We start from the raw sequence: 20,662 nt of genomic DNA on the forward strand, positions 1-20,662 counted from the left end.
GTGGCAATCTCCTGAATTCTGCCCACTTCACTAGGAAGTGCCCACTTCCTAGTGAAGTGGGCAGAATTAGATCCCAAACGCCGCGATTCCCGATGAATCGCGGCGTTTTACCTACTTTCTTCAGCTCCCTTCCGGGAGCCAGCCACTGGAGGGGGGCGTGAGGAGACGGGGCGGCCAAAATCGCGTAATTTCGGCCCCACCCCCTGTAACGTCATGACGCAAATTGCGTCATTTGACAGCGGGTGGGGCCGAAATTACGCGATTTTGGCCGCCCCGCCTCCTCACGCCCCCCTCCAGTGGCTGGCTCCCGGAAGGGAGCTGAAGAAAGTAGGTAAGTATGATATTGCCACACAAACAAGTGCAATGGCATCACACGTGCAATCCCAAGCACAGCATAAATTATCCTATTGTAATTGACTCCAATAGGTGAAATCCTGAAAATAATGTGAGTCTGCCACCATCTAAAAATAAATGCTGAAATTAACGGCATTGAATATCGGGGGCGGGGCTAATCACGTCATTAAGCCCCGCCTCCGCTATCCAAAGCCGTGAATTTCGGCCTTTTATAGTGGGGCGGGGCCAAAATGATGCGCTTTTCAAGTCCCGCCCCCGCTCGCCCACCTCTTCCCTCCCAGCTCCTGGAAGCCACCTTCAAAAGGTTGGCGTGTATGATAAAGCCTGGAGCTGTGAGGAGGGTCTACACCAGTGGATTCCAAACTTTTTCAATTCAAGGCACCCTTAGGGCCCCCTAAGCCAAAATAATTACCAAGTAGTCCCCCACCTTGCTTACCACTTGTCCTGGCCAAGGCACCCCTGTGAGATCGCCGAGGTACTCCAGGGAGCCTAGGCACACAGTTTGGGAACCACTGGGCTACACACAACTACTCAGTACATTGAGTTGTGGTGCCTGAATACCTCCCGATGTTTACGTCCTCCGCAGTGAAACAGGATGTGGCCACGTTCACAGAGAGCTGACTAGTGCCCATTAGAGTCCTACCTTCCCCTGCACCTGTTCTGCTATGCAGATCAGTTGTGAACGGAAGATACCTCTCAGCATTCCCACCTGCAGGACAACAGGTCCCTAAAATCGGGACTGTCCAGCTGAAATGGGGACAGTTGGGGGATATGTTCCTATGTGACACATAGCCAACACATCTAACACTAAAATCAATAGTAGACACACCAACAATATAAGGGTAAAAGAATGTGAAGATTGGCAGGAAAATTAAATATTGGGAGGCAAACAATGAATCAAAGTCCAGAGCTCAAGAGAGCTCTGGCTACCATATTGAATATATTAACTCATACCTGAAGGAGGCTGTGACCGGGAGCCATTGTAGCGATTTACAGAGAGGGAGGCAGAAGCAGGGCTGTGAGAAAGGAAGATCAGTCTTCTCACAGCGCTAAATATAGATTGAAGAAGTAAAAGGCATTTTGGGTGTTTAATGTGAATGTGGGTGTCTTAGAATATATGTGGTACTGGAGACTGAAAGAGCTGATAAGTTCACCAAGGGTGGAGGTGTATAAAGAGAAGAGGGCAGAGGACAGGATCGTGTGGGACCCCAAAGAGTAGAGGGAGAAAGGGGAATGGAAAGCAAGAGGTCTTTACAGAGAAGGAGCAGTTAGAGTTAGGAGGTGAACCGTGAGAGGTCAGTGTCACGAAGGCCCATGGAGTGAAAAATGTGCAGGAGAGGATTGTCCACAGTTGTGATATAAGATTGTGTTTAAAGAAAGAGGGGAAAGTGCCAGTGGAGTTGGATAAGTTGAAGAAGTGGGCAAAGTGCAAACAGGAAATGAGAGAGAAGTCACAGAGAGGGTGAGAGGGGATGCGGGTTGATGGGACAGTTAGAGGTGGAGAAGAAGCTATAAGAGCATGGTATTCCTCATCACTGGTGGGGTAGAAAGAGCACACAGAGGGATGGTCAGAGGAAGGAGGGTATGGTGGGAGGAGTCTGAGAGATTTCATGATGGATGGCATAAAATTTGGAGGTGAAAAAGGTGGTGAAGTCAAGAGTTGTAAAGGATTAGTGGAGAGGAGGAGGGGGAGGGCAGAGTTGAATTTGGAAAAAAGGCGATGGTGGTTGGAAACTGGGAAAAAATTAGAGACTTACAGTAAGATTGTTTGGAAAGGGAGAAGCAGAACTGAAGGATGAGAGGATGAATTTGAAGTGAAGGAGGTCAGAGAGAGAGAGAGAGAGATTTCCTGTAGCTGTGCTTGGAAGGTAGCAGGTCTGCTTTGTGGTTTTGGATCTTCGTAGGCTGTGAATGGTGACAGGAGCAGCTGAGTCAAGGGCAGAGGTGAGAATGCAATTATAAAACTGCATAGTCTGATTGGGGCATGTCAGGGTGGCTATTGAAGAGATAAGTATTATCAAGTGAGGATGAAAAGATGGCAGGGTTGAGGGTGTCAAGATTACATTTGGTAAGCAAGGATTTGTGTGGAGGGAGGGTTGAAGGAGAAGAGAGGTTTCAGGACAGTAGATGAAGATATTAAAAAATGGACAGGGTGGAAGACAATTGGAGTGGACCTCGAAGGAGTAGGAAAAGGAGGGCTCAGGGGGAATGACAAAGAGCGATGTGGAAAGAAAAGGATATCCACAATGCTGCCATATTGGACTAAAGGTCTGTGGTGTGGGAGAAGCCCGCAAAAGGGAAAGTGGCAGGAAAGGTGGTTTCTGAAGAGGAGAGCCAGGTTTTGGTGATGGCATGGAGATGGAAGGAGTCGGAAATTAAAATATTGTGGATGAAGGCCAATTTATTGCAGACCAATCTAGCATTCCAGAGAGCACTGGAGAAAAGTAGAGAGGGTAATTGGGAGAAGTGGATTTTGTAGGCCGGATTATTGGTAACCAAGAATTGGGATGGGAGGGTGCAGAAGGTGGGGATGTGACACGTCCCAGGATTAATGTTCCTAGCAGTTAGAAGGAGAGGGAGAAGAGGAAGATGTGGGTAGAAGAGATGTACATGAGTTCGTTGAGATAGGAGCTGGAGGGAATGGGAAGAAAATGAAGTGGGTCGAGACATTGTGAGAAATGTGGGGTATATCACTGGGGATGGGAAGGAGGGGGGAAACAACTTGGGAGGGGGACTTGGGGATAGTGTGTGAGGGAGGAAGGACAAATGGGGCATGGTGGGGAAAAGTGGAGGACGTTCTGGGACTTGAATTGGGTGAAGGAAGGAGGGGAATGGTAAGTGAGGATGGGGGAACACAAGAAAGATGGGGTGGCGTGGAGGGGCGCGGAATTGATGTGTCGGAGTAAACAGCTTGGGATGATGCAGATGATTGAGCCCTGGTGCAAATGTGCTGCTGATCACAATAATTGCAGGGGAAGACCCAGTGTGGGGTCCCCTTCAAAACCACTACCAGCACTAGGCTATGACAGGCTGGACTGGTGATACTATAACAGGGAATCACACAGCGTAGGGTCCACCCTGTCACAATGTCACATAGCCCTAGTCTGTGAAGGATGGTGCTGAAATCCCATGGGTAATCAGACACACAAAAAATTGCAGACACCCTACCCTACAAAAAAACAGCCCCAAGCTGAAAGCTCTAGGACTCTTCCCAACACCCCTGCCAGTAGGTGTTGGGGTGATGTTTAAAAGTTTCCCGACCTGGCGACCATAAACTGCTTGTGAATGCTGGCGCTTGTAAAACTACAACTGCCAGTATTCCCATGGCTGCCAGAGAATGCCTGTGATTGTAGACATCGCCAGCATGTCCTGTCATTCAGGGCTCACTGGGACCTGTAGTGCACCAGGAAAATTTAGACCAACACTTTGATAAGTCTTCCATTAATAAACACTCCACCCACACACCCTCTTTTAACCATTTATTAGTCACCTAAATCGAGGCGTGACCTCTTCTTCCAGCTTGTAATCCATTGGGGAAAATAATAAACAACCTTACAGAAGCCAAATACCTGCTTTTCTGGGAGCAGAAATGTTAACGACAACTCTTTCCATGTTGTCAATAGCTAACCAAACTCAGTGGCTTTGCTCTGATTGGTCAGAGTGTGAGAACGCTGCTCTGATCGGTTAGTAGCACCTAAACCTTATATGTTTTTAAAAAAAAGTACTTATTTATCTTTCTATTCAACATTAAAAGTCAGTCATCATCATCAACTTGAGGACGATGACTCTACCGCATGATGATATACTTAAAGCTTATATAACATCTCCTCTGGTGTTGTTATTGATGCCTCTCAGTGGCTGAGTGTGTGGCTCGGCACTGGGACCCAGAGGAGACACACTAGGAGGGTTGCTGGTATGGGAGGATCAGATCCTATATGGCAGTTGGAAGTGTGACAGTTGAAAGTTGGTGGAAGACATCTTGCAAGCCAGGACCCAGGTGGTAGGAGGGTGGTCCCTAGTCCTTGGCTAGTGAAGGGGATTGTGCAGCTCATGCCTTGAGGACACCATTATTTATTTCAGTCCTTAGGGACATATTCATAGGAGGATCCCCAGGGGGTACTCCATTGAAACCAACAGAGGGGAAGTGTGACAGCTGCCATGAAGTACAGCATGTTGGAAGAGGGGTAGGACCCCCATGTTGGAGAGAGAAGAGACAGGAGGAGAGTGAGAGGCTGGTTAGATCAGTGAGAGAGAGAGACACACACAAAACTAGAGACAAGAAAAGTGACCAGAGTCTAATGAAGAAAGCAGCAGTTTGGGAGTGAGAGAAGTTGGAGCTGTGAGGAGAGTAATGGTGGACAGAGGCAGTTGATAAGATCCATGTAACAGTTAAGCAATGTACAGGAGGAGACAGGAGATGTATATAGGAGCTGTATATATTTACTTATCCCTGCAACAGTTTAATAATGTGCTGGAGTGAGGAAGAGTGTAAATAAAGATGTTATATTTTGCAATATAGAGATGGTCTCCTGCCCAAATTATTGAAACATCTAATTGCACTGCACCACCAAGTTACATCACCTGGGTCCCATCAACTACAAAGAGACTTTGTAATAAAATAACCTGCATGTGCTGGGACCCCCTGGTAATTTGAGCTAGCCAGGGCTAGAGAAGGAGGTGTACTGTGTAACCTGTGCACCTTACCCTGCACACTAGGGCAAGGGGTTACACTTATAATATGCTTTATCTGTACATGCAGCAGTCACACGTTACTAGTATGCAGAGTCACATATATTGTAAGATGCATTTTACATCTATGTTTTTTATGCAAAATGCGTTCAGCTCTACATGAGGCTCACAATGCACTTGAGGCCTCTGATGTTTATCTCTACATTGATTTTACTACTGTTAAATATACATAGTTACATTCAAAGTTATATACGTTAAACGATTACTCACCTCAGTACTTAGTCTTCTAAGCTAACAATACCAATCCTGGGTTTAGTAATGCCCTTCAGGGGTATGGGAGTCAGAATGGATGCATGTGTCTGTATGTGATACCAACTCCAGCACGTTCACCCCCAAGTTCATCTGTACAGCTGTTCACTTACTGTGCAATACGGAATAACTGTGTGAAGTAAATGCACATGTTCTTTAATTCTGAAATATTTCAGTGGTGCAAATGTCTCATTCCACAATTTACATGGTAATCGTTACACTTCTGAAATGTTGATGAATTAAAGAACACATATGCATTAAGTATTTAATCGAGGCTCAAATGTGGAGCGGGGGCCCATATGAACAGCCCAGGACCTTGTCTCATCTTAGTCTACCACTGCACAAAGAGTAAATATTTTGGTAAGTGCTGGATGTGTGGCTGTTTTGATAGGCATGAGGCACATAGTGCAACCACGCACTGCGATGAAGGAGAATATAACATCTAAAGTAGCAGAAAAAGCAAGAGACTGAAACATATGAGACATCTGTTGCATTTATTTCTTTGAGTGTTGAGTATTTTCATGTTATTAATCTTTTTATGTTTTTTTTCTTAGTAGATTTACAGAAAATCAGTAAATGTCAGTCACAAACCACAAAAAAGAAATCCTCTTTATGTGCACAAATGCTCCTATTTGTCCGCCTAGCGCACAACAAAGTGCACACCTTCATCCTGGTCCACGGAACTGGCCACAGAAAATCAATCTGCACCTAGCTGGTTTACAAATACACCTGCAAATGTGTATGGTGGAAAGTGTGAAATGTCATTTCAAATTATAACCTACCAGCACTTCTAGCCCACCCTCTTTGTTTGCTTTGTTTTTCCTCCTAAAATGCTGCTTGGTTTAGGTTTATTTATGTCTTGAATGAATCAAGACAGTGAAAGGACATCAGCACTTATTATTACATTGATCAGCTCGTATAAAATCAATACCAGAATGGCAACATTCTATTAGAGTTTGTCAGACACAACTAATTGGTTGAGGGTGATTTGGGCATCTGGTGTGCTGGTATCCAGGATTGGGTGGGACAGCTAATCAGAGTATAGAGGGCTGCATATATTTAAGGGGTCAAAACAGCAGGAGTCCTAGAGGGATGTTCAAAAGTTTACCCCTTAGTAGGTAAGATGGTCTGGTGTATTTGAGACGTAACCCCAACAGCAGGATCCTGCAGGGACGAATATGGCTGGAAACTTGAACCAGGTTATCTTGTGATCTCTGGGGCCTACACATACTTGGGCAGTTAGTTAATAAGGATAGTTTTATATACAGGAAAAATTAGGTAATGTTTGGGTAATCAATGACTGTAATATTTATTCTATCAATGCGCTTAACAGCGTTATTAATTTTCTAATTAATGATTTCTGTGGCCTATTGCATTCATTTAACACTTGTAAGTCAGTTTTTAGTGTGATTGCTACAGGTATTATCAACATAAGGTAGAGTAGCAGAATCGACACTGCGCAGTCAGGAATCCCCAAGGAACAGAGATGGATGGGAGAGAGCTCATGACTACAGCTAGGATTATTCAGTTGGTAAGTGATTGCACAAACCTAAATAATACATCATATCCTCAGTTAATGGATCATTATCATTTTATTTAACCTCTCCCATAAGTAGTTGGTCAAATGGTATAGATCCAGCCAAGCAGCCAGATTATGTAGGAACTTATCAGAGCCATCACCACACCCACTAGCCTACAGCTCTCATAATGCTAAATTTTATGATGTACCTGCAAATTAATTTAATGGCAATTTCAGCTCATTCATTTTACAGTTTCACACACTGCAAAACATATATCTACACACTGTTATGATCCAGCCAAGTTTTAACAAGTTCAAAGTTTTTATCCATCCATTTAATGTTCTCTTCTATAGTTTCTTTTGCTTGTTGAACAGATCGAAGTTGAGAACCATCAAAAAATTCTGTCACCTGAAAAACAAAACAAAACTGATGTCATATTTAAAAGACCATAAATGAAGCAGACAAACTGCTGGGGCAATGCCAAATTAGTTTTTTTGTAGTTTGATACACCCCCCAAAAACATTCATCTTTTGCACATCTATGAGTTCTAATCTTGTAGTAGGTGAGGATAGGACAACCTGAAATCAGATCAACGAAATGCTCACAGCTGCACAGAGTCTTTCAGGATATGCAGGTTCTGATCTTGTGTCCAATTGTGTGTGAAAAACAAGTGAGGACAGTGTTGCATCTGACAGGGGTAATATGATGTGAGGAGGGGAATGGAAACAAGTAGAAAGCCACAAACAGCATTTGATAGTAGAAGAAACTAAATCCCCCAACAATAACTACTGGTTTGAGGATCCTAACCGTCCTGCAGAAATTGCAACCTGTCCAGCATGAAAGAAGGAGTAGGAAACCCCTTCAGTTCACACCAGAAGATGTAAATCTTCCAGACCCTGTGGTAAATACTAGAGATGAGCGCACTCGGATTTCTGAAATCCGAGCCCACCCGAACGTTGCCGATCCGAGCCGGATCTGAGACAGATCTGGGTATTCCCGCCAATTGCAAAACTGAAACCGAGGCTCTGAGTCATAATCCCGCTGTCAGATCTCGCGATACTCGGATCCTATAAATTCCCCGCTAGTCGCCGCCATCTTCACTCGGGCATTGATCAGGGTAGAGGTAGGGTGTGTTAGGCAGACTTGCCAACTCTCCCGAAATATCCGGGAGACTCCCGCATTTTGCGAGAGTCTCCCGGGCGAGTGTGGCAATCCCCCGCATCTGGATAATTCTGCCCACTTCCTAGTGAAGTGGGCAGAATTAAGTCCCAAACGCCGCGATTCCCGGTGAATCGCGGCGTTTGGCCCCGCCCCCCGCTGTCAAATGACGCATTTTGCGTCATCACGTCATGGGGGCAGGTCCAAAATGACGTCACTTGGAGCCCCCCCCCCCCCCCCCCCCCCCCCGTCACGCCCACCTCCTCTGCAGGCTCCCGGATTTCACCAACAGAAAGTTGGTAAGTATGGTGTTAGGTGGTCCTCTGTCCTGCTATATCGCGTGCTGTTCAGTTCTGTTCTGTGCTGTGCTGTGCTGTGCTCTGTGTTCTGCTCAGTCCAGTGGTGCTGTGTCCTGTGCTCTGTCCTTCTGAGTTCAGTGGTGCTGCTGGGTCCTGTGCTGTGTCCTGTTCAGTCCAGTGGTGCTGTGTCCTGTGCTCTGTCCTTCTGAGTTCAGTGGTGCTGCTGGGTCCTGTGCTGTGTCCTGTTCAGTCCAGTGGTGCTGTGTCCTGTCCTTCTGAGTTCAGTGGTGCTGCTGGGTCCTGTGCTGTGTCCTGTTCAGTCCAGTGGTGCTGTGTCCTGTGCTCTGTCCTTCTAAGAGCATTGTTATTTCCCCATTATTCCCAAATTCTAAAAAATTTCAAAAAAAGTTATAAAAAAAATTACAAAAAAAGTAATTATAAAAAAAATATAAAAAAAAAATATCCCAAAACAATCCTGCAGTATAAGTCCATTGGTATTGCTATATTACAAAGTTCACTGATTCAGCAGTATAAGTCTAGTGGTACTGCTATATTACAAAGTTCACTGATTTTGCAGTATAAGTCCATTGGTACTGCTATATTACAAAGTTCACTAATTCTGCAGTATAAGTCCATTGGTACTGCAATATTACAAAGTTCACTCATTCTGCAGTATAAGTCTATTGGTACTGCAATATTACAAAGTTCACTCATTCTGCAGTATAAGTCCATTGTTGTTACTGCCATATTACAAATTTCACTGATTCTGCAGTATAAGTCCAGTGGTACTGCTGTATAAGTCCAGTCCAGTGGTACTCTCCTGTGCCGCATATAATTTTTAAAGGCTTTGCCGAGTGTGTGTGGCTTCGGGGTACACTCTCTTGTGCTACATATAATGCAGAACAAAAATTTGGAGGATAAAGTAGGGAAAGATCAAGACCCACTTCCTCCTAATGCTGAAGCTGCTGCCATTAGTCATGACATAGACGATGAAATGCCATCAACGTTGTCTGGCAAGCCCGATGCCCAATCTCCTAGTACAGGGCATGTAAAATCCAAAAAGCCCAAGTTCAGTAAAAGTAGCAAAATGAGAAACTTAAAATCATCTGAGGAGAAACGTAAAGTTGCCAATATGCCATTTACGACACGCAGTGGCAAGGAACGGATTAGGCCCTGGCCCGTGTTCATGACTAGTGGTTCAGCTTTACCCAAGGAACTAAGCCCTCCTCCCCCCCTACAAAAAATTGAAGAGAGTTATGCTGTCAGCAACAACACAGCAAACAACTCTGCCTTCTAAAGAGAAATTATCACAAATCCCCAAGGCGAGTCCAAGGGTGTTGGTGGTTGCGAAGCCTGACCTTCCCATCACTGTACGGGAAGAGGTGGCTCCTTCCACCATTTGCAGCACGCCCTCTGCATTTGTTGGAAGGATCACCCACAGTCCAGTTACAGATTTGGCTAATGAAGGTGTGAATGTTGTACACCGGGAGGAGGATATTGATGTAGCTGGCGCTGAGGAGGATGTTGATGATTATGATGCAGACAGATACCAAATTGCCTTTCTCAATTTCTATTTATATTCTAGATTATATAACGGCTAAATAGTTTTCTATTTTACTCCTAGTGGAGAGGGGATCTGATGCAGACAGATACCAAACAGCCTTTGTCCATTTCTTTGTATATTTGAATTTCTAGTTCTACAGTCTATGCAGGCTGCTTTTTTTATATTCAACTACAAGTGTAGGGCGGGGGGGGGGGGGGGGCATAGATAGCCACCAAAGTAACGTGGTCCATTTAATTTCACTTTCTAGCTCCACAGTCTGTGCAGCCTGCTTTTTTTTATCTTCAAAGTATTTACAAGCCTTGCAATCTAAATTAACAAGAGGTAGTGACGTGCTAGAACTCCACCCTCTATATGCTGCAGAGGATGGAGGAGCATTAAAAGGCCATTCAAGCCTACACAGCCACCTACGACATAGGAAAAGGAGTGGGGATGCGCCTGAGTCAAGCGCACTGGAGAATGATTTCCGTGTTGTGCAAGGTTCTGCAGCCATTTGAACTTGCCACACGAGAAGTCAGTTCCGACACTGCCAGCTTGAGTCAGGTGATTCCCCTGATCAGGCTTTTGCAGAAGCAGCTGGAGAAAGTGAGGGAGGAGCTGGTACACCATTGCGATTCCACCAAGCATGTAGCTCTTGTGGATGAAGCCCTTCGTACGCTTTGCCAGGATCCGAGGGTGGTCAGTCTTTTAAAGTCAGAGGAATACATTCTGGCCACCGTTCTCGATCCTCGGTTTAAAGCGTATGTTGTGTCTCTGTTTCCGGCGGACACAAGTCTACAGCGGTGCAAAGACCTGCTGGTCAGGAGATTGTCCTCTGAAGAGGACCGTGACATGCCACCAGCTCCACCTTCATTTTCATCACTGTTTGTGCAGTTCCAAAAAAGAGGAACTGCCATTTCTATTGCTACCTTCTTTCTTTCTGTATTTCCTGTATCCTGTGGTCTGTTCTGCTAAGGACATTGTTATTTTCAAGTTATCCAATAGTTCTAAAAAAACAAATTTAAATTTATAAAAAAAATCATAAAAAATTAATTTAAAAAAAAAATAAAAAAAAATAATAAAAATTTTTCCAAAAATAATTGGAAAAAAATATTACAAATTTTAAAAAATCTAGCTTGTACTGCTATTTAAAAGTCTAACTACGATCATTCACTGTTGCTGTACCCAAAAATAATAGGTACTGCTATTAAAGTACAGTCCAGTGGTACTCTCCTGTGCCGCAGATAATTTGTAAAAGCTTTGCCGAGTGTGTGTAGTTATGTATCACAGGTTTTAAGAAGAGGCACAACACTGACAACCTGTTAGAGAAACTGAGGGAAATAATCTCTCTGTGGCTCACCCCACTTAGACTCTCCTGGGGATTCGAATAACTGCCATTTCTATTACTACCTTCTTTCTTTCTCTATTTAAAAAAAAAAAAAAATAACTGCCATTTCTAGTACTACCTTCTTTCTTTCTATATTTAAAAAAAAACAAAAACTGTCATTTCTATTACTACGTTAATTGTTTGTGCAGTCACAAAAAAGAGGAACTGCGCCCTTAACTGCTATGTTGGTTTTAGACGTCCATCCGGTGTCCGCCATCTGTGCACTGGAATTCAGACCAGTTGAGGGTTTTATTATTATATTGTGGCCCCGGTACCAAATTGGGTACCGGGGCCACTCCACTACGCAGTCCAGATACTTGTTTGGTGGAATTCAGACCAGTTGAGGGATTTTTCATTATATTGTGGGGACGACTCCACTACGCAGTCCAGATACTTTTTTGGTGGAATTCAGACCAGTTGAGGGTTTTTTTATTATATTGTGGGGACCACTCCACTACGCAGTCCAGATACTTTTTTGGTGGAATTCAGACCAGTTGAGGGATTTTTTATTATATTGTGGGGACCACTCCACTACGCATGCCAGATACTTGTTTGGTGGAATTCAGAACAATTGAGGTTTTTTTTATTATTTTGTGGCCCCGGTATCAAATTGGGTACCGGGGCCACTCCACTACGCAGTCCAGATACTTGTTTTGTGGAATTCAGAACAATTGGTTTTTTTTAATTATATTGTGGGGACCACTCCACTACGCAGTCCAGATACTTTTTTGGTGGAATTGAGACCAGTTGAGTATGATATATTGTGGCCCCGGTACCAAATGGGGTACCGGGACCACTCCACTATGCAGTCCAGAAAGCTACCTCGGTGAAACGTTTTGGACTAAAAACAATATTGTGAGGTGTAAGGGTGTTCAGAATAGACTGGAAATTAGTGGAAATGATTGTTATTGAATGTTATTGAGGTTAATAATAGCGTAGGAGTGAAAATAAGCCCAAAAACTTGATTTTGGAACTTTTTATGCTTTTTTCAAAATAAATCCGAACCAAAACCTTTCGACAGGTGTTTTGCGAAACAAATCCGAACCCAAAACATCAAGCAAATCCGAACCCAAAACACAAAACACGAGACACCAAAAGTGCCCGGTGCACATCCCTAGTAAATACGTGCAGACACAGGCTTGTGAGCCTTGATTCATCAGAGAAACCCTTGGCCTTAAGAATCAGGGCTTTAACGGCAATGTCGTCAAAGCCAGCCAAGGTAAACTCTGGTGGCATTCTGACTTAAGAGGTCTAGTCTTAGTGTCAGACACCATGATGGACCCTCTGCCATGCTGATAATGTCAGTATACCAAAGCCTCCTGGGCCAGTCTGGTGCTAGGAGAATTACTGGAACGCCCTCTCTCTTTACCTATTTTAGTAAATGAGGAAGCAAGTCTACTGGTGTCAACAGGTAAAACAGATTGAAGGCCCACAGGAATAGACATGGTGGCCACTAGACACACCTGCGGATCTCTCATCCTGGAGCAGAGATGCTCCACCTTGTGGTTCTAATAAGACACCATAATGTTGACATCTTTCTGACCACACAGTAACAACCATTTCTCCAAGTGTGCGTGATCCTGGAAAATCTCGGGGTGAAGAGATCATTCCCCGAGATGAAGGGACTACCTGCAGAAAAAGTCAGCTTTCCAGTTCTCTACTTCTGAGTTGAAGACCCCAAAATAGCTGGAAAATGTTGTTCCGTCCAATGAGTGATTTTGGCCACCACCCTCATGACTAGGACACTCTTGGTACCCCTCTGGTGATTTATGTATGAAATCACAGTGGCTTTGTCATATTACACCTTTAGGCCCTTCCCTACAGAAATTGTTGACCTGCATACAGAGCATTGAGAACCGCTCTGAGTTACAACAAAGTGATGAGAACTTGGTTGAGGTTGTTCCCGAGTAGGCACTAGCGAAACTAAATTTTCGACAGAGAATGTCTTCTTGGACAAGCTGGAACACTTTGAGTGAAACTTTGCAAACTTCCCAGCTTCAAATGTAGAAACCATCTTTCCAAGAACCTTCCTGTCCAGGTGAACCGACACCAACCTACGAGCTAACAGGGACTTCAGCAGCCCCTGTAGCAAGAGTATCTTGTCCTCTGGTAGGAACAACCATTGCTTTAGGGTGTCAAACAGAAAGCCCAGGAAGATCATTCTCTGGGAAGGGTTTGGATTGGACTAATCCACAAGTGGTATTCCAACTTCTGAACATGGGACTGAAGGAACGCTAGGGAACTCACCCTGATCAGTAGATAGCTGAGGTACATAATGAACGTCAGCCCTCTGACTTTGAGAAAGGCCGCCATTACTGCAATGATCTTTCTGAACACCCTCTACACTGTCACTAGGCTGAAGGGTATTGCCCGAAACTGATAATGGTGATATTGAACAGCGAATATGAGAAGGCATTGATGACCTTATAAGATTAGCCATCATCTGCATGTTTAGGGATTTCAGGGTCAGAATAGATCAGAAGGATCAGTCCGGATTCAGGACTAGGAAAAGGTTTAGGTAAAAACCTAAACCATTTTGATTTCCGGAACAGGAATAACCACTCCTGCTGAAATGAGGGATTGAATGGCTTCTTGAAGGGCCTGCTTCCTGAAAAACTCATAGTAAAAAAGTACCTGGGAAGCAATGCCTGGAAATTTATTAGGTATACCTAGCTGATGATGCTTCTTACCCAGGTTTCTGTGGTGCATGAAAACCAATGGTCCCTGAAGTGAAGCAGATGAGTCTCCCACCACAGGAGTCCCTGGGTGGGCAACCTTCATTAGTTTATCAGCAAGTCTTAAACACTGGGCGTCTCACCATCCAGACCGGTCTCCCTCCCTGTATTACTCCACAGGAGCAGAGGACTGACCTTTTGAGGACTCTAGCTTTTCCGTAGGGATGAAAGCAATGGAACCTAGGCCCCTTGATCCTAGGCAAATTAATTGGACAGAAGGAGCTCTCTGCCCTGTGGCCTGACCATAGATTTTATCCAGCTCAAGAGCAATTAGGACCTCACCACAATACAGAAGGAATTCAAATGTCCTCTTGGACTCTGCGTCTGCCTCTCAGGTCCATAGTCAAACGACACAGTGTGTCCCAATGCCAGAGGCTAAAATACAATACCCAATGAGCCCAATATCAATGACCGCTTTACCATGTACTCAGAGGCCTCATGGATATGCTCCACCAAGTTGAGCAAATCAGATTTGGGTATATCAGGCACCTTGCCAACCTTTCCACAGCATTAATGAGCCAAGCTAGGTCTAAGGGAAGCCCGTGCTGTTGTGAAAATGGACTTAAGGTTGTCTTTGACCTTCCTAACCATGCTGTCCTTTAAAAGAAACAACATTAGTAATAGGAATGGTGGTCTTCTTGGAAAGGCAGTGTATGGGAGCACACACCCTAGGCGGGGATTCCCATTTTCCAGAAGTGTAGGCAAAAGTCAGGTTCCTCTCTAATGAAGAGGATACCTGAACCAAATTCTGCACTGACCTAGCCAGGTCCTGAATCCAAGCTGGCTGGTCAGGTGCCGAAAGGGCAGAACCCAAAAGTTCCAGGAAGGCTTGCTCAGGGAAGAGAATACGTGTATATCACAGTGTCGCCTTCAGATAAAGTGGGTCCCTCCAACACTATACTCATTATATGTAAAATATGAGAACAAGTGCATTGGCGCATAGGGAATATCACTGTTGTAAGTGTGTCATAGGTTTCCATGGTGTTTGATGAATCCGTAATGATCAAGCTACTGGTAATGTCGGTTAGTTCTGAGAACAACACAATGATTATTTATTAAAAATACCACATTTTTTAAATACCTTTGTCAAAATTAGAACTTATGTATTTTAAGGAATAATGCAACAACCGATATTAGGAAGAGTAGGAGATGAAGACTAATACCGGGAATGTGCAGTGACCCGACAGATTAAAAATGTAGACATATTACCTTTGCTCAGTATGAAGAGGTAAATTTGTGTGAAAAATAAAACATTGGTGAAAAAGAGAAAATATTGGTACCTCTTCTAGCCATTCCCTCGTGGAAAATAGTTTTGTAACACCGACAACCATTTCTCCAAGTGTGCGTGATCCCAGATCAAACCTAGAACATAACCATTATTGAATGATGTCAGCAAGAGTATTGGAAGCCTTAGTTTTACATAATAACGGTGTATTTCTAATATGAGCAGCATACTTTCCAACAAGGTGATCCCAGTTATTCTTTAGAAATTCCCAGGCTAAAATATGACCAACTTGGTTCCTGCTCACAGAGACAACAATTTCTGGATGTTCTTGAGTTTTTACAAGATCTCCTTTCAAACTCTCTTCCATTAGCCTAAAAACAAAAATACAATACCTAAACAATTTGTATACACGATATACAGATAACAAAACCATCCATGTGACGGTTTCCACACTTGAGAACTTGAGAAATGTCGCACTGTATTTACATGTGCTATTTAAATGAATAAAATTAAATGAAATAAATAAAAACTATTGATTTCTATCAACCGCCGTTTCAAATAGAACTAGGGATACAGATGAAAAGTCCACTGTGCACAATATATATATTACCATAGATTTACTTCAATTATCTCAATAATTTCATAAAAGAGATTCCATGACGCTCTGGGGAAAACTTTATTAGGAAACATTTAATGACACATAAAATAAAAAAGAAAAATTTACAGAAAACACCTAGAATTTTGATACTATAGATGATATTAACAGATAATTATGAAAACTGGAAAAAAGTATCCAGACACTTTCCCTGTGATGTCACAGCACAAAGCCACAGTTTACACTGCTGGCAAAGTGGATCATTATCTACAGTGGATCTAGTCATTACAGCCACTTCCCAGCACAGAAAGAACAATATAACTGTATAACTGCAGTGAGGGTGTTAAATGTGAAAATTGTATCTAAAATGTATGGTTAGGTTGCTCACCTGGTGGTCCAGTGGAGATCTGGGAGTCCCAGCAGTTCCAACTGCTGCTCTCCAGTCCCTATATGTGGACCAGTGGACGCAGTGCCAGGAGCCCTCATGGTTGCCCTGATAAACCCGAGGCCCCAAACGAGTAAAGCTTGCAGGAGGGCTCTGCAGTGGTTGACCGCAGTGCTCTGGGTCCCCAATTCAGGCACCCAAGTGATAAAGCCCCGGAGGGCCTCCCTGTAGCACCAGATCAAACATATTGTATGCTGGGAGTCCAAGGAGACTAAGCAAGCAGCAGATGTCAATGAGAAGCTGTAGCCCTGGTCACCTGGTATAGACTTCAAACCTATAACCATACTACTTTATTACTATATTGCAAGTACAAATAAATCATTACCATTGCAGCTTGTCTTTATTCTGAGTAATAGTCAAAGCATATTCAATTAGATGCATTTCTCCGGTCAGAGCTGTTTTATATTTTTCTAACAAATAGTCCCATCCTTCAGCTGTTTGTGCTCCCACAGAGTAGACAGCCAGGACAATATCACGTGGCAAACTAAGAAAAATATTAACAGAGATGACTGATTAAAGGAAATGAAGGGTTGAAGGAACAAAATAATAAACACAAGAACACAGACATCTGTAGAATTGAAATATACATCTGTGATGTTGTAATATGGTTACTGGGAGACTAGAATATAGTCTCAACAGGATTAAGTAGAGAAGAGAACTGATGTGTGTTCTACAGTAGCTGATCAGGGTTGAGTAAGATCTGACAACGCTGAATCTGTCGACAGTCAGACTGTTGACACAAAAATGGTGACAGTCTAACTGTCGACAGCTTCACTGTGTTGACAAGGTTAAAATGGCGACATTGTGACTGTCAACAAGTAGTAAAGTCGTCAGTCACAATGTTGACATTGAAACGGCATTGTAACGGCAGTGCCAGTGGCAGCCAACGGGGTTTCCCATGTCTTCAGTGCTGACACGGTGGAAAAGCCCAGGTTATGAATAGACCTAGCAGCTTTATTTCTCACATTAAGCGGAGGGAGTTCTTGCTGTCAAAAGACAGTATGCAACATTGTCAAAGGGTTTTTAATTTTTCAAGCACAGTTGTTTTTTTAACCAGCTGCAGGACTGGGAATGTATTTTTTTTTTTTTTTTTTTATGGACATTTTTTTTTCATGCAAGCTGCTAGATCGAGGGATATAATTTTATGGACGTGAAGAATCATGGATTACAGATGAAGAATGAGGTATGTGGTTTATTTACATTTTATCTTAGTGCACTACAAGTCAGAGTGGGCCCTGGGTGCATGGCATGCTGGCACTTGTGGTTACCCAAGTGCCAGCATGCCCTGGAAGCCATGTGTATGCTGCTGCTTGTAGTACTACAACCAGCAGCATGCCCAAACTGTTAAAGGTAGCGTGGGCTTGCTGGGACCTGTAGTGCACCAAGCCAAAATGGTGTGTTTACAACAGTCATGGGCAAAAATTTTGAGAATAACCCAAATATTATTTTTCACAAAGTCTGCTGCCTTAGTTTTTATGATGGCAATTTGCATATACTCCAGAATGTCATGAAGAGTGATCAGATAATTTGCTATTAATTTCAAACTCCCTCTTTGCCATGAAAATTAACTTTATCCCAAAAACAACATTTCCACTGCATTTTAGCCCTGCCACAAAAGGACCAGCTGACATGAGGACAGTGATTCTCTCGTTAACACAGGTGAGAGTGTTGATGAGGACAAGGCTGGAGATCACTCTGTCATGCTGATTGAGTTAGAATAACAGACTGAAAGCTTTAAAAGGAAGGTGGTGCTTGAAATCATTGTTATTCCTCCTTTAGCCATGGTAATCTGCAAGGAAACACATGCGGTCATCATTGCTTTGCACAAAAAGGGCTTCACAGGCAAGGATATTGCTGCTAGTAAGATTGCACCTAAATCAACCATTTATCGGATCATCAAGAACTTCAAGGAGAGAGGTTCAATAGTTGTGAAGAAGGCTTCATAAGAACATCCAGCAAGCGCCAGGACCATCTCCTAAAGTTGATTCAGTTTCAGGTTCGGGGCACCACCAGTGCAGGGCTTGCTCAGGAATGGCAGCAGGCAGGTGTGGGTGCATCTGCAAACACAGTGAGACAAAGACTTATGGAGGATGGCCTGGTGTCAAGAAGGCCAGCAAAGGACAGACTGATATTCTGCAAAAGGTACAGGGATTGGACTGCTGAGGACTGGGGTAAAGTCATTTTCTCTGATGAATCCCCTTTCAGATTGTTTGGGGCATCTGGAAAAATGCCTGTCCAGAGAAGGAAAGGTGAGCGCTACCATCAGCCCTGTGTCATGTCAACAGTAAAGCATCCTGAGACCATTCATGTGTGGGGTTGCTTCTCAGCCAAAGGAGTTGGCTCAATCACAATTTTGCCTAACAACACAGCCATGAATAAAGAATGATACCAAAACATCCTCCAAGAGCAACTTCTCCCAACCATCCAAGAACAGTTTGGTGATGAACAATGCCTTTTCCAGCATGATGGAGCACATTGCCATAAGGCAAAAGTGATAACTAAGTGGCTCGAGGATGAAAACATCGAAATTTGGGTCCATGGCCAGGAAACTCCCCAGACCTTAATCCCATTGAGAACTTGTGGTGAATCCTCAAGAGGCATAACAGTCTGTTATTCTAACTCAATCAGCATGGCAGAGTGATCTCCAGTCTTGTCTTAATCAATACTCTAACGTGTGTAAAAGAGAGAATAACTGACCTGATGTCAGTTGGTCCTTTTGTGGCAGGGCTGAAATGCAGTGGAAATGTTGTTTTTGGGATAAAGTTCATTGTCATGGCAAAGGGGGACTTTGAAATTAATTGCAATGCATCTGATCACTCTTAATGACATTCTAGAGTATATGCAAATTGCTGAGGCAGCAGACTTTGTGAAAAATAATATTTGTGTCATTTTTAAAACTTTTGGCCATGATTGTAGGCTGGCAGCACTAAAGTTAATCTGTTTTATTTTTTTTGGGGGGTGGCATAGGCGGTCCATCCTGTGCCACAATGTCGCCATTTTTAACCACCACACTGAATCTGTCGACGGTTAGACTGTCGCCATTTTGGTGTCAACAGTCAGACTGTCGACAGATTCAGCATCGCCAGAATGACTACATTCCACTGCTCATCATTTTTTACCGTTAGTATATTATACACTTAATATTACAGGTGCTCAGGATGTCTTTGGAAAATGTACCGCATATTTACCACCACACAATACTTATCGGCATTTGCACTAAACACTATATACCCACTACTCCACAATTGTTACATAGTGTATGAAACTGGTAAATATATATCTCTAAGAGACAATTTTTGCATTGAAATTGTGGAAGGCGCACTGACGGACCTCAGGGTACCATTGGACTTCTGCCATTTCTTGAAATACTCCCCAGCCTTCTCTACACATGGCTGGTATTTGCGGAAACATGCAAAGTGAAGCAGGGAACTGCGAAGCATCCTCTCAGACACTGTGCCATCATCTGTCCATGTCTGCACGTCAATGAGATTACGGAAAAGGTTTAATATGTACCCCTAGAGAGAAAAGAGGAAAACATAACTCATTAACTGAGCTACAAATTATTCAATGTACAGACTGTAAACTCTGGAATTACCTTCATTTGATCTTCAATCTCCTTCATGTCTCTCTTCTCCATTAGTTTATAAATAGGAACCAGTTCATCCATTCCTTGGAACACTGGCATAATCTTATCCTCCTTACTCAAGTATGTTGTTAAACTGAGAGCTTTGTCAATTGGTAGATGTCCAATACTGGGGAGGATGAAGCAAATCCTCATTACATACATAATGTGCAAGGGGGAAGGAATCAGATAACGCTTGAGATGGGAGTAACAATAAATTCATAACTGGAAGGTAGGTATAAGGTTTCTTCATACATGAAGTTAATAACCAAGTAGTTCTATTGTTGTGGAAAAGTCCTGACTTTTCAAAGGGTGTGGCCTCCTAAAAAAGGCATGTGACACCACAGAGTAATGGGGGGATCAGTATAAGAGGCCACAGATTCTGTAGCGCCGGATACACAAGTAAGTAACAAATAGGTGAGGAAAAACAAGTAAGTAGCACATATGAGTGTAAGTAATGCTATGGGGATTCATTCAGAGTGCAGTAAGACGTGACAGGACGTACGCGGGAGAGTAGACAGATGTGGGACAAAAGGTAGAGAGGACCCTGCAAGAGAGGTGGTGTAGAGAGAGAAGAGCAGAGGGCCAAGGACAAATTTCCTATAGAAAGAGGAAGAGGGGGACAGAAAGAGTCAGAAGCAAACACGCTAAAAGTGCGGCAAGAGAGGTAAGGAGGAAAACCAGGAGAAAGCTGTTTCGCGAAGACCTAGGGAGTGAAGGGTGGTGAGGAGAAGAGAATGATCGACAGCATCAAAAGCAGCAGAGAGGTTGAGGAGTACGACAA

The 20,662-nt window shown here is 43.5% G+C and overlaps 1 protein-coding gene and 1 long non-coding RNA gene across 2 annotated transcripts in view; one reads left to right on the top strand and one right to left on the bottom strand.

Annotated features, from left to right (window-relative positions):
- The first annotated feature begins 167 nt into the window (after positions 1-167).
- The window catches only part of LOC142098504 (uncharacterized), a 1,185,945-nt gene continuing 1,165,450 nt past the window's right edge, over positions 168-20,662 (top strand). Inside the window, exon 1 of the long non-coding RNA XR_012678352.1 lies at positions 168-242. This is a non-coding gene — a long non-coding RNA (uncharacterized LOC142098504). The remainder of the gene's footprint in view (positions 243-20,662) is intronic.
- The window catches only part of LOC142098500 (endoplasmic reticulum aminopeptidase 1-like), a 53,501-nt gene continuing 38,461 nt past the window's right edge, over positions 5,623-20,662 (bottom strand). The window contains exons 14-19 of the mRNA XM_075181342.1: positions 19,852-20,008; positions 19,587-19,771; positions 16,582-16,740; positions 15,447-15,587; positions 15,272-15,353; positions 5,623-7,280 (exon numbers count right to left, since the gene is read on the bottom strand). Of these exons, the coding sequence (XP_075037443.1) occupies positions 7,149-7,280; positions 15,272-15,353; positions 15,447-15,587; positions 16,582-16,740; positions 19,587-19,771; positions 19,852-20,008 (856 nt within the window). The 3' untranslated portion in view covers positions 5,623-7,148. The remainder of the gene's footprint in view (positions 7,281-15,271; positions 15,354-15,446; positions 15,588-16,581; positions 16,741-19,586; positions 19,772-19,851; positions 20,009-20,662) is intronic.

Source organism: Mixophyes fleayi, chromosome 1, assembly GCF_038048845.1.
Source record: "Mixophyes fleayi isolate aMixFle1 chromosome 1, aMixFle1.hap1, whole genome shotgun sequence".
Classification (NCBI taxonomy): domain Eukaryota; kingdom Metazoa; phylum Chordata; class Amphibia; order Anura; family Limnodynastidae; genus Mixophyes; species Mixophyes fleayi.